We start from the raw sequence: 13,238 nt of genomic DNA, 5'->3' as shown, positions 1-13,238 counted from the left end.
GCTTCCAAGCAAGAAATGGTCTGATTTTGTGGCTTCCTACAAACAGCTCCCCTGAGAGGCCAGAGCCCACACAGTGCCGTGAACCCCATTGTATCGGTGAAGAGGTGTCTAGAACAAAGATCAGAGATAGTGAGAGGCTCTCGGAGGGCACACAGCCAGGGGACAGGATAGCTGGGATTCATGCCCACGAGGCCCACGTGCCTATAACTCCTGTGGAGACACCTGCGGCTCAGAGGGGCATGGTCCTAGTCACAGGCTCAGAGGCCACAGTATTCTTACCCACACTGCTCTGCTGAAGACTCAGCTCTCAGAGCTGGCATCTGGACAGGCCAGCTTGTCCCACGGGATGGTCCCATGGGTGCGCCCCGGCAGCTTAGCAGATGTCCCCTCTGAAGGACCATTATTTGTTACCTCCACCCTATGCCACCCATGAAGAAATATCCACAGCTCCCCGTTACTGACAAAAAAAAAAAAAAGCGCCGAAACCGGTTTGGCTCAGTGGTAGAGCGTCGGTCTGGGGACTGAAAGGTCCCAGGTTCGATTCCAGTCAAGGGCATGTACCTTGGTTGCGGGCACATCCCCTGTGGGGGGTGTGCCGGACGCAGCTGGTCGGTGTTTCTCTCTCATTGATGTTTCTAGCTCTCTATCCCTCTTCCTTCCTCTCCATAAAAAAAAATCAATAAAAAATATATTTTAAAAAAATTGCCCGATCTCCCTGGCTTGGTATTCGAGGTCCCAATATGACTGTCCAGTCTTGTCTCCCACCATCCCATCTCATTCCAAGGACGCCATCGAAACCCAAATCCCTGGCCTCCACTGATGGCCTGCTTTGAGAACACAAGGGACACCCATCTGGGTGACGAACTGGACCACAGACACAGAAGGAAGGAAGCCACTGAGCTCATTCCCCGTCCAGATGTCACTCTACCATCCGAGCTCCACTCTGCGGGGTTAGAGGATTACCTCTTGGAAGCCATGACCGAAAGGGTAGCATTGCAGTGAGGTCTGTCAGGCATGGCTCCAAGTCCCAGCTATGCCACTTGCTAGCTGAGCTACCTCAGAGCTGTGTTATCTCAGGCAAATCACTTCTCACAGTCTCAGCTTCCCTGTCTAAACTACAGGGCTAATGAGAAGCACCTGGTTTTCTAGAGTTCCTGTGTAAGGAACCTGAATTGAGAGAGTGCTTGGGACACCGGTAGATGCTCAATAAATGTCAGTGATTACTACTACCCTTACCGCACAGCCAGAAAGGATGGGGACAGTGGAGAATCCAGAGTGTGGAAGGCAGGGCTGGAGCCTGAGGGACAGGTGGGATCAAGATAAGGGCACTCACTGACTGTGGCCCATCGTTGGCTGGGGAAGGGGGTCCCAGGAGAGCTGCACTCATTTCCGCAAGGTTGGTCACCCACCTTGCTCACTGAATTCACTCTCCTCCGTCTCCATCTGCTCCTCATCCCCGTCACTGTCGTAGTTATAGTTGGGGTCATGTTTCATGTACTGGAGGCACAGGCTGGTTACACTGGGCACGTGAGGGCCCATCTCCTTGGGGCACCTGTGGGGTGGGAGAGGGAGGCTTTGGTGGACCCAGGCAGGACAGGGCAGGCAGTGGGGCCCGGTGATGAGTCCTGAGATCTTACTGCTCTGGGGCCAGAGTCCTGCCTCCAGCCCTGTCCCCCCCCCCCCCACCACCACCACCAACTCCCCACAGAAACTCTGGGGCCCCCGTCTCCCAGCATCCCACGGCACCTACTTCCTCAGGAAGGCTTCGAAGGCCTGCAGGCAGGACTCCCGGAGCTCATCGTCATCCAGGCTGCAGAACTCCCCCACCAGAGGCACCAAGCGGTCCAGGTGGGCCCCTGTAAGGCCAGGCGGGTCCCTGAGGACGGGCCGGACCCTCTCCCGGGCTCTCCTCGCCCACAGCACCCCGCCTGCCCCTGTGCCGGCATCCCTGGCCACTGCAAACCCAGCTCAGGGGCTTCAGGGTCAAACAGATGTGGGTTCTAGCTCTGGCTTTGCCACCTAGGAGCCCTGGGAGCCTGGGCCTGTCACAGCCCTTCCCTGACCTCGGTCTACTCATCTTCACAGCAGAGGTAACAATGCCTACCAGACAGAGATTTCTGTGAAGATTATTAAGATGCAGATAAAAAGCTTCGCCCAGCCGAAACCCGGTTTGGCTCAGTGGATAGAGCGTCGGTCTGCGGACTGAAGGGTCCCAGGTTCAATTCCGGTCAAGGACATGTGCATTGGTTGCAGGCACATCCCCAGTGGGGGGTGTGCAAGAGGCAGCTGATCGATGATTCTCTCTCATCGATGTTTCTAACTCTCTATCCCTCTCTCTTCCTCTCTGTAAAAAAATCAATAAAATATATTTTAAAAAAATAAAAATAAGAGCCCTCGCCTTATTTCCTGCACTAGGTTGTAGCCCTGGATGGAAAAAGGGGCAAAGCAGGTACTGCCCTTAGAGACCAGACAAGAGGGGCCCTTGCCTGACCCTTGGGCTTTAGAGGGCCCCCCTCAGCCTTTCTCCAGCGACACCGTTCCCCACTTTTCTGTCCTCCACCCCTGACCCTGAACCTGTGTCTGGGTCCTGTCAGGCCTCTTTCCCGGGTCCATGCTCCCAAGAGCGGCTATGGGGTGGCTGCAATTTGCCGAGAGAGGGCAGAGAAGAAGACGGGGGGAGTAGATAGAGTGTGGACTGCGGGCTGGGGTCCCCAGGCGTGCCTAAGGCCGCTCTCAGGGAGAGAGCCAGAGGGAAGGGAGGGGGCAGACCCTGGGGCTCACTCAACCCACACTGACTTTTTCTAGCCCAGAACTCCAAGGCACTTGAGAATAAATGCAAACCTGCTTGCAGGATTCCATTTCCATAAAATTAATTTATGGTCACAGAAAACAGATATGTGGTTGCCCCGGAGACGGGGGAAAGAGAGGGCACCTAGGAAGAGATGAACTGACTACAAAGGGCACAGGGAACGTCTGGGAGTGATGAGAATGTTCTGCATCTTGCCTGGGGCAGTTCCGTGGCCGGACCCAAAGGCGGAAACACACTGAATAGTGTGCTTTATTGTATGTATATTCTCCCAATGAAAACTTCAAACATTCACACCGGGCATACAGGTTGTTATGAAGGTATGTTTGTCAAAATAAGAAGATAGAAATGGTTTTATTTTTTTAAATTGTTAGTACATGTGCTGCCAAAGGGAGAACTTACTTACTTTTTAAAACATTCTACTTGCCAGTAAGTTTGGTGACAGGACTTATAATGATCTGAGGCTCAGAAGCAGATGGCTCTCAGGGGCCTCTCTCCCCTTCCAAAGGATGAACCTCACCCCCGTCTGGAGGTGCCCGCCCCAGGCCCACCCACCCACCCACCCCAGCCTGGAGCCCTGCTCCGTTCCCCTGCACCCGCCTCCCGGCCCAGGAACCCCGGCCCCTTACCCAGGCGGTGGCCTGCCTGGCGGCCCACGCTGCCCAGACACTGGATCAGGGTGCGGACGGCGGCGGGGCTGGCGGGTGCGGGCGCCCGCGGGCCGGGCAGCCGGTCCAGCAGGTGGTCAGCGAGCTCGGCGAAGAGGTCGGCGCTGCAGGCGGCCGCCAGGTGGCCCAGCGCCCCGACGGCCCGCTTGCGCACGGCCAGGCGCGGGCTGCTCAGCTGCGGCAGGAGGCAGTGCAGGAGGCTGGCGTGGAAGGCGCCGAGCGGGGGGCCCAGCCTGGGGGCCGGAGGGGGCGTCAGGCGGGCCCCCTGGGGGAGCACCCTGAGCCAGGCACCTCCTCACCCCCGTCCTCGCCTGGCCTGCTCCCAGGAATCTAGCAACCCGATTGTGGTAAGGCACCCTGCCACTGTGTGGTGTGATCATTTTTTATTATTATTATTATTATTATTATTATTATTATTATGTAAAGAAAGCAAAGAGAGGAAGGGACTTTCTCAAGGCCACCCAGCCAAAAAATGCAAGGTCAGAACTTGAACCCAGAGGCACCATGGTAATAGGTACGGGGGGGCTACAATGAGGCTGTACTGATTCCCTGGGAGTCTGGGCCTGGCCTCAGCGTCCATCCCACCTACGCTAAGGTGAGCAGAGGTCCCGCTTTTGGCGGGACAGTCCCGATTTTTAAAATTTTAAAAATTTTAACAATTTGTCCCAATTTTTTTTTTTTTTTTTTTTTTTTTTTTAACAATTTGTCCTGTGGGGACAAATTGTTAAAAATCGGGACTGTCCCGCCAAAAGCGGGACCTCTGCTCACCTTAACCTACCCCCAGCCCCCTCACACACACACACACACACACACACACAGACCAGAGTAGTCTAAAGCCTACTCCTCTGCTTATCTCCCTCAGTCTCCTTGATGGCTCCCCCAGTGCCCTCCGAAAAAGCTGAGCTCTGAGCTCAATGCAAGAGGCAACACCAGAGGACGGTTTCTATACAGGTAGGAGGCAGCCCCTGCCCACCTCAGCAGCTTCCATCCTCCCCTTTGGACCACGCTTGTGCGTTTTCTGTCCTCAGACCTTTTCTCCTTTCACTCTGCACTGACACACGGACCTCGCCTTCCCATCTCTCTCCATCCAGCCCAGACCTCTCGTCTGGGTTTCATTTACTTATGTGTTTCAGTGTTTCCCAAAGTGTGGTACGCGTACCCCCAGGGGTACGGGAAGAGTTTGGTGGGGATATGCACTGCACCGTGCTTAGCTGCGCCTAATTCCACGTTCTCATGAGTACGGAGGGGTACTCAGCGTTATAAAAATTATAGAAGGGGTACACATATGTCAAAAGTTTGGGAAACACTGAATGTGATAGGGCCTGTGCTGGACTTTTAAAAAGCTATGGAGAGACCTGAGTTCAAATCCTAGGTTCTGACTTTTACTGAAAGTCTGACTTCAGGCAGGTCACCACACCTCTCACAGCCTATCACATTGTGACAAACGAGTTCTCCTTTGCAGGACGGCAGGGCCAATTAAAGAGCCCTGAGCACAGGGCCTGGAGTGCAGAAGGGGCTGGCTCTGTGGATTTCAATCCTTCCCTGTCCCCTTTGCTCCCCCTCCTACCCCGATCCCGATCCTTCTTGCCCGGGGTGGCCTCCTGCACCTGCTCAGCATGTCAGAGAGGATGTCCAGGGCTTCCAGCTGCACGGCCAGGTCCTCCTGCTGGGCGATGGCACTGGCGAGCTGGCCGGTGATCTTCCGGCACACGTTGGCGGCCAGGCCGGAGCCTGCACAGAGCACAGGATGGGCATGGTGAGTAGCAGAGCTGGCCTCTACCTCTGGTCAGCCTTTCATCTGCTGACCCAGGAAACCCAGGGCCTGAGTGGTCCCATGCTTGACCCAAAGTCCTGACCGAACTTAAGGTGACCCCTCAGGGAGCTAGAATTGATGGCCAACCTGCCGGCTGGTTCACCCCATATCCAACCCCTCCTTCCACCAGGGTGAAGGGAAAAGTTAAGCATTTCCTTTCCTGGACTCCCTTACTTCTAGGAGGGGCCAGATGACCCCTTTATGGAGGGATTCTAGGGAAACACGTGTTTTTCTTATAAAGGGCAAGAGACTTGGACAGAGACTCAACCTGGTCCTACTTGAGCTGCTGAATGAATTGCTGCAAACGTGGAACTGCTGACCCTCACTTCTTTAAGATGCCACGCGTTGCATTTTGTAACTTGCAGCTAAAAGCATTCCTGACACAGAGCCATGAACTTTGGACAGGGACCTGGATTCTCTGCCGCCGACTAGCTGGTTGACCTTACATCAGTCCCTTCGCTTCTCTGAGCCTCAGTTTCTGTAACCATAAGCTAGGACAAGTAATTATAGTACCTCGTTCCTGGGGCCTGGGTACCTGTGGCTGCAGGGGGCAACTCCGACAGGACAGTCTTGAGGCCGATGCCAGCAATATCACGGAGCTGCTCCTTGTCTGACCGCATGTTGGCGCAGAGAGCGTCCACGATGGTCTCCACCTGGTACTCCTTCACTTTGCCCACCAGAGGACCCAAGCTGACAGGAAGGGAGGGAGGGAGGGGGTTCAAAAGCCGCAGGCTCAGCCTGAGTCAGCCGTATGTTCCCTCAAGCCAAGTCACTGTCCAACTCCACTGGGACCCCCAGAGCTGCTGTGCAGTTCTTCTCCCCATGCTTTTTGCACTATTTTAATATACCATAAAGTTTCCAAGAATGTAATTATCAGGTAAACAGATATATATGGAGTGGCCAGATTATTATGCATTCAGGGATCATAATAATCTGGTCACTTAGTGTATACTGCTTTGAAATGGTGTGGAGGCAGATTATAATATGTGTGAATTTCACTTCATGAGAGGAAAAGGGTACTTCAGACTACCTGCTGTAAAAGGGGGATATTGGTTGTGCTGGTGGGAAACCATAGCCCACCCTCTCTCTGTTCCATTCCACACACCTGACCATGTCACTGTCCTGCATAAAACTCTCTACTGAATTCCCTTTGCTCTTTGAATCAAGTTGAATTTAATTCACATGGCCCAGAATGCCTGGGCCCAGCTCACAGAGTACTGTTAAAGAGGCAGTGCGCCAATCCTCTGTTGACTATTGACCCCTGCCATTCTTCAGTGCCTGCCCCCTCTGACCCCCTCCCCCCCTCCCCCACGTCCTGTGCATTCTTGAGGACCAGCCTCATGGTGCAAAGAGCAAAGCTTTTGTGGGCCATCATGTCCCTTCAGCTCCCACCACGCTGGTGCACGCCAGCCTGACCTTCCAGAGCCAGCACCTGCATCTGTACCTGAGCACGTCCTCTGGCTAGAGGTGCCCGGGAATGCATCCCTCGCCCCTTCCCCAGGGGTAGCCCTCGGTCAAGGACTGACAGAGAGCTGGCACGTGGGAACCCTCTAAGCGGCCCCCAGTAGAGCTAAGCTCTGCTTGTCCACAGCAGTAACCTGTTTGATAACGCAGGCTTGATGGGCTTTCTCCCTTCCCTGCCTCACGGGATTCCCTATTCCTGGGGTTTTCCTGGGGTCACCCCTCAAATAAACTTACAACTGAGTCCTTGTTGCTGGGTCTACTTCTGGGGGAACCCAGACCAAGTCACTGTCCAGCTCCACTGGGACTCCAAGAGCTGCTCAGCAATTCTTCTTCTCTCAGAGACTGTACCCCAAAGGGGCAGGGGTGCCTGGGGAGCTCCCCCGCTAGGGGAGCATAGCCAGAGGGTGCCTCCCCGTCTCCCCTCCCCCCCAAGGCCGACACTCACCACTTGACGGCCAGGTTCTGCACCTCCCCATTCTTGTCCTCCAGGAGCTTAAGCAGCATCTTCACCACCTTGCGCTCGCTGTCCTCGTCCAGCTGGATGGAATCCTTCTGCAGCTCTGACATCAGGTCACTGGTGGCCATGAACCTGGGCAGGGAGGGCAGAGGGGGATTTTTCAAGCCGCTCCTGGGCCCCAGGGGTTTGGGAAGCTCTTAGGGTTCTCCTAGAAGCAGGCCTTGATGCAAAGATTCGAGGGAAAGTCGGTGATCCAGGCTGTGGACACAGTCAGGCTCCCTCGAGAAGACCCGTGTGTGAGAGACACCAGCTGCACAATGGGGCCGGCCCGGAGTGGCAGAGCAGAGCACACTAGCTAAATGCTTAGGGGCCTCACGGCTGGAGGCTCTTGCTTCTGACATTTAAACAAACGTGAACGTCACACTGCTGAGCCTTGGTTTACCTGTCTGAGAATAGGCTTTGCCTCCTGGGGCTGTAGGGAAGATGAAATGAGATAATGCATGCGATGTGCTTAGCACACAGTGAGAACTCAGTCCATAGACACTCAGTAAGTGGCACTGCCCTTGTTATAGAGACACAGTACATCATTCACGTCTCATTCATGAAAGTTGATCAGACACCTTCCAATGAAGTCAGGTGTCAGCAAGAAGCTTCTCCCCCTGCCCACTTCCACTTCAGCCCCAGCCCTTAGACCAGCGGCTCTCAAACTGCAGCCAGCGTGAGAACCACCCGCAGGGCTGCCCAACACCGCTGGGCCCACCCCCAGGGCTTCTGAATCAGTAAGTCTGAGCTGGGGCATTTCTAACAAGTTCCTGGATGATGTTGAAGGGCAGGGACCCCACTCTGAGAATCACTACCCTTGGCCATGCCGATGGGCCCGAGCGTGTCTTAGACACTGATGTCAGCAGCTGACCAATCCCCAGCTGTGGCTCCTGACCTAGGTGGTCATCAGAGTCCAGGGCTACCCACCCCCAGATGGGCAGATCTGTGTGGCCTGGTGCCCTGTTCAGGGCATTGGACCATGCAGTGGCAGACTGAGCTGCAAAGTCATGGAGAGCTGGGCTGCAGGGGGCGCTGTGGAGCACCATTCCTGCCACGATTCAGAAAAGAGGGCAGAGTCATTCAAACTGGCAGCCCTCAGCTGTGTCCACCTTGCAAATGTTTGGGAGAGTTGACATAAATGTAATGATTTCCAGATTCGATTGGTAACAGAATATTTGAATACAACTGGGCCTATATGACGATAACTGGCTTTCATCAAGTCACGGCTGCCCTCTTTAGATGGGACAAACACACTCCGGGCCACCAGGTTCCCATCAGGCCCACTCCCCCTGCTCACAGGCTCTTTCAGGCACCGGAGAGTGGACATTAGATGAGAAAGCATGGCAGAGCAGCGAGGAGAGATGCCATGAAGTCGGGATCAAAGTGTGGTGGCCCCAGGCAGCTTCCAGCTTTGGCTGACCCACCAGGCCCCCCCCAGCTCCTCACGCCAGCCTTGCTTTCTGGTGTGAGCCAGTCAACCAAAAGCCTCCTCCCCCCCTCCCCCCCTGCAAAACTGGTCACAGTCCGCCTCATTTTTGCAGGCGCAGATCAGCCGCTGCATGTCACGATGGCCCACCCCCTCCTGTTACCAGGAGGGCACCTGCCGATGTCACCGCTGTTTATTTTTAATAGTTGGGATAAGCCTCAAGCTGCTGAGAGAAGGAAGGCGTGGCAGAGCTGACTGTGCCCACCTCTGGGCCTGGCCATCCCAGGAGAAGCAGCCAAGATAAGGTGAAGGGAGAGGCTTGGGTCTGAGCCAGGCCAGGGCCTGGGTTAGGCACATGCACTCCGAGGTCTGTCCAGCTGACGGGACATTCTCAGAAGGCAGGCAGGGTCTCTAAGCTGCGTTGCTGCTGCAGTCCCTGGAGAGCCAGCTCCGCCCGGCAGCCCCAGGGATGTGCTCCTTTGCCCGAGATGGGCCTTCTGTCCCTCCTTTCTCCTCCACCCGCTGAAAGCCTGTTCATCTGCCCAGGGCCCAGCTCAAAGCAGCCTCAGGGATGACTCCTGTGACCAGCTGTCCTACCCCCCTTACCCACACTCTCTCAGCGCACCCGGTTCCTCCGGACAGGACCCCTCAGACAACTGCGTCCCTCCGTCACAGCACTCCTCTCACCGCACTGCACCCCGGTCACCAAGGTGTCTCCCCATTACATGAGGAACTCACAGGGGCTTGGCAGTTTCACCTCTGGGACTCCAGGCCCAGCAAAGAGCAGGTCCAAAGAGGGCCTGGAGAGTGTGTGTGTGTGTGTGTGTGGGGGGGGGGGGGGGTGTTGGCAAAATGAAGGCAGGAAGGGAGGAATGTTAGGTAGAGTCAGGCTCTAACAGGGCTCCACACCAAACAGCTGTGTGAAAACCTGAACTCAGCCGAAACCAGTTTGGCTCAGTGGATAGAGCGTCGGCCTGCGGACTGAAGGGTCCCAGGTTCGATTCCCGTCAGGGGCATGTGCCTTGGTTGCGGGAGCATCCCCAGTAGGGGGTGTGCAAGAGGCAGCTGATTGATGATGATTCTCTCTCATCGATGTTTCTAACTCTCTGTCCCCCTCTCTTCCTCTCTGTAAAAAAATCAATAAAATATATTAATTTAAAACAACAACAACAAACACACACACACACACACACACACAAAAAAAAAAAAAAACCTGAACTTAGAAATCAACCCTTCTGACTGACATATGCCTCAGCATTGCAGACCCCCCAGCCCCACCCCAGTTCCTGGAAACACTTAGCTGTCTGAGGAAGAAAGCTCTGCTGCGCACATGTACGTGGAGGTGACGGGGGGGGGGGGGGGGTGGACAGGAAAGTGTGTAGCTCGGAAGACGGGAGCTTGAGCACCAAGGCTTGGCTTTCAATGAACACACTGGTCTTGTCGCTTATCCACGGGGTGACCCCGAGCCACTGACTCCTCTCTGAGTCCCATGTTTCCATCTGAAACATGAGAGTTTTCTTTGCCCTGCTTCCTCACATCCTGGGGAGGTGTGAAGAGGGGCAACGAGTCCTTAGCAGACGAGGAATCTAGGCTCAGAGAGGTTGCAGGAACTGTCCAGTGCCACGCAGCAAGTTGGGAGGAAAATCAGCCCCACTAGTCAGTCCCCCCGGGTCCTCAACCAATACCATTGTGTTTTCAAGAAATGATGTGAGAATGCCTACCGGATCCCACCTCCCCACCCTCCCCCAGTTTACCATTTCCCTGCCCACAGAGCGGGGCCCCGGAATTACAGGGCTCAGAGACTTCCTCCGCCCTGCCTGGGACCTCCCTCTGCAGTCACCGCTTGCCTCCGGGATCCAGAGGACACAGTCTCAGTTTCGTTCCAGAGAAACCTTAGAGGAGACTCAGCTGAAACAGCAGCCACATGGGTGCCCGGGCAGCTGGTCAGCAGGACCCAGCCTCGCTGGTATTTGGACTTTAAAAATAGACACCATCCTCTTATGCCCGAGCCGTTCGAAATGTTCTCAGGGACACAGGCAGAGCAGGCTGAGAGGGCTTCTTAGGCTCTAGGTGGCAGGACCAGCCCCTCCGGGAGACGAGACCTAAGGTTCTGCCAAACCCCCTCAGCGCTGTGACCGCAGGCAGGTGTCTCCACCTCGCCAAGCCTTTGGAGAGCAGGAAGAGCAATCACTATAGCCCAGGTGGGCAGGGGGGCTGATGAGACGAGACTGCAGAGCACAGCAAGGAGCCTGGGACACAGAAAATAGCCCCTCTCCGGGCACTTCCTGGGGACAAAGAATAGGCTCTGGGACAGAAAAAAAAAAAGAAAAAAAAGAAAAAAAAAAAAAAAAAAAGGAAGCTCACAGTTTGGTGGCCCAGGAGCCCGGGGTCTCCCAAGGCTAAGAGGTGACCCAGCAGAAACATGGGCAGAAGAGTTGTGGGAGCTCAGAGGAGGTGCCTACACCTGCCTGGGGGTCAGGAGGCATCCCACACAGGTGACACCTGAGGAGGAGCCAGCCAGGGGAAGGGTGAACATGAGGACGGGGAACAGAACTTCCAGGCGGGGGAGAGGGCATGGCAGATGTCTGATAATGCACCACATCATGGGTCCATTTATGAAGGGCTGCCCCGGTGCCAGCCCCTAATCTAAACATTCCACATGCATTAACGCATGTCATCCTCACACCAGCCCTCTGAGGTGGTTCTATTAATACCCGCATTTATAGGAACAGAAGCGGAGGTTCAGGACGGGTTAAGCACCTGTCCACGGCCACACGGCCAGGAAATGGTTGGGGCCAGGATCTAAAGCCAGAGCTCACAGGCTCTGCTAAAGCTGTGTCGGAGGTCTTGAGGGGTGTTGAGGAACGGGTTTCCAGAGAAGGCAGGGGGCTGGACTCAGAGGGCCTGTTAAGATCTCAGCCTCTGTGTTTTGTCCCTCGAGTCCTCCACTTCCTAGCTCTGTGACTGCCCCTAGGCCCTTCCTGCCTCTGGACCTCGGTTTTCCTATCTGTAGAATGGGGATAAAAGGATGGAATGTTCAACAACAAGTGGGCGCAGCTCTATTGGTCTCTGCAGGCTCCTTTCGACTCCGAGGGTCCAGAGTTGGCAGAGTGGCCATGGGCACACATCCCTTCACCTCCCTGGACCTCAGTCTCATCCATTCCCCCAGGTTGAGGGGGCTGGACCACAGGTTTCCTCCATTCTTTTCAGCTCTGCTCCTGTGCGGCTCAGTGAGGCTGGGGGAAGGAGGAAGAAGAGGAGTGGGCACACAAAACCCAGGATCCTCCACCCTAACCATATCTGTGCCTGCAAAGCCACTCAGTCAGGTCTCTTCCTTCCAGCTGTGTCCGAGAAAACCAGGGAAGGGAGGGGTGAGATGGAAAAAGGGGCCCTGGGGTGCAGGGAGAAAGTCTGGAGTGATAAGGGGAAGAGCCAAGAGGGAGGGTGCTGAGGTTATCAGGGAAAAAGTCAACCCTGGGGAGTGATCCCGGGAAGGGGCCGGGTTCTAATCAATGCAGGAAAGAACAGGCAGCGCTCGGGACCCTCGCTTCCCTGTGGGAGCATCAAACGCGGGGCGAGAGGAGGGCTGGGCACAGGTGCAGAGAGCAGAGGCAGAGGAGGGGTGCAGAGGGGAGCTGGGGCTTTGATAGCAGACAGGGGCAGGGGGCAGAGAGCAGAGGCAGAGGAGGGGTGCAGAGGGGAACTGGGGCTTTGATGGCAGACAGGGACAGGGGGCAGAGAGCAGAGGCAGAGGAGGGGTGCAGAGGGGAGCTGGGGCTGTGATGGGAGGCAGGGGCAGGAGGCAGAGAGCAGAGGCAGAGGAGGGGTGCAGAGGGGAACTGGGGCTTTGATGGCAGACAGGGACAGGGGGCAGAGAGCAGAGGCAGAGGAGGGGTGCAGAGGGGAGCTGGGGCTCTGATAGGGGACAGGGGCAGGGGGCAGAGAGCAGAGGCAGAGGAGGGGTGCAGAGGGGAGCTGGGGCTGTGATGGGAGGCAGGGGCAGGAGGCAGAGAGCAGAGGCAGAGGAGGGGTGCAGAGGGGAGTGGGGCTGTGATGGCAGACAGGGGCAGGGGGCAGAGAGCAGAGGCAGAGGAGGGGTGCAGAGGGGAGCGGGGGCTGTGATGGGGGGCAGGGGCAGGGGCAGGGGGCAGGGGGCAGAAAGCAGAGGCAGAGGAGGGGTGCAGAGGGGAGTGGGGCTGTGATGGGGGCAGGGGCAGGGGCTGAAGTTTGCACGGTGGGAGGTGAAGCAGAGATTAGTCACTCTCCGGCGGGGGGTGGAGGCGGGAGAGGTGTGGGCTCACCCCGGGGTGGGGGCGGCAGGGGCTGCGGGTCCTGGGGGCGGGCGGGCGCTCGGGGCGCGGAGGAAGGCCCAGGGCACCCGGGAGGCGGGCGGCGGGCGCACCTGAAGTCCTTGTCGCTGGACGTCATCTTCTCCAGGAGGCTGGCGATGTGGAAGGCGGCGGTGCTCATGGTGGCGGTGCCGCGGGCGGCCGGCGGGAGGGAATATGGCGCGGGCGCCCCCCGCCGCCCTCGCCGCCCGCCGCGCTGCGCTCACCGGACAG

At 56.5% G+C, this 13,238-nt stretch overlaps 1 protein-coding gene across 1 annotated transcript in view; it reads right to left on the bottom strand.

The window, feature by feature from the left end:
- CAND2 (cullin associated and neddylation dissociated 2 (putative)) overlaps nt 1-13,238 on the bottom strand; it is a 25,809-nt gene extending 12,571 nt beyond the window's left edge. Inside the window, exons 1-7 of the mRNA XM_084902557.1 lie at nt 13,079-13,238; nt 7,197-7,340; nt 5,823-5,977; nt 5,082-5,205; nt 3,436-3,707; nt 1,751-1,856; nt 1,410-1,552 (exon numbers count right to left, since the gene is read on the bottom strand). Coding sequence (XP_084758683.1) covers nt 1,410-1,552; nt 1,751-1,856; nt 3,436-3,707; nt 5,082-5,205; nt 5,823-5,977; nt 7,197-7,340; nt 13,079-13,146 — 1,012 coding nt within the window. The 5' untranslated portion in view covers nt 13,147-13,238. The remainder of the gene's footprint in view (nt 1-1,409; nt 1,553-1,750; nt 1,857-3,435; nt 3,708-5,081; nt 5,206-5,822; nt 5,978-7,196; nt 7,341-13,078) is intronic.

This window comes from Pipistrellus hanaki, assembly GCF_964339955.1.
Source record: "Pipistrellus hanaki genome assembly, chromosome: 13".
Taxonomy (NCBI): Eukaryota; Metazoa; Chordata; class Mammalia; order Chiroptera; family Vespertilionidae; genus Pipistrellus; species Pipistrellus hanaki.
Note: the sequence above shows the minus strand (reverse complement) of the source record. Positions and strands in the feature narration are given on the sequence as shown.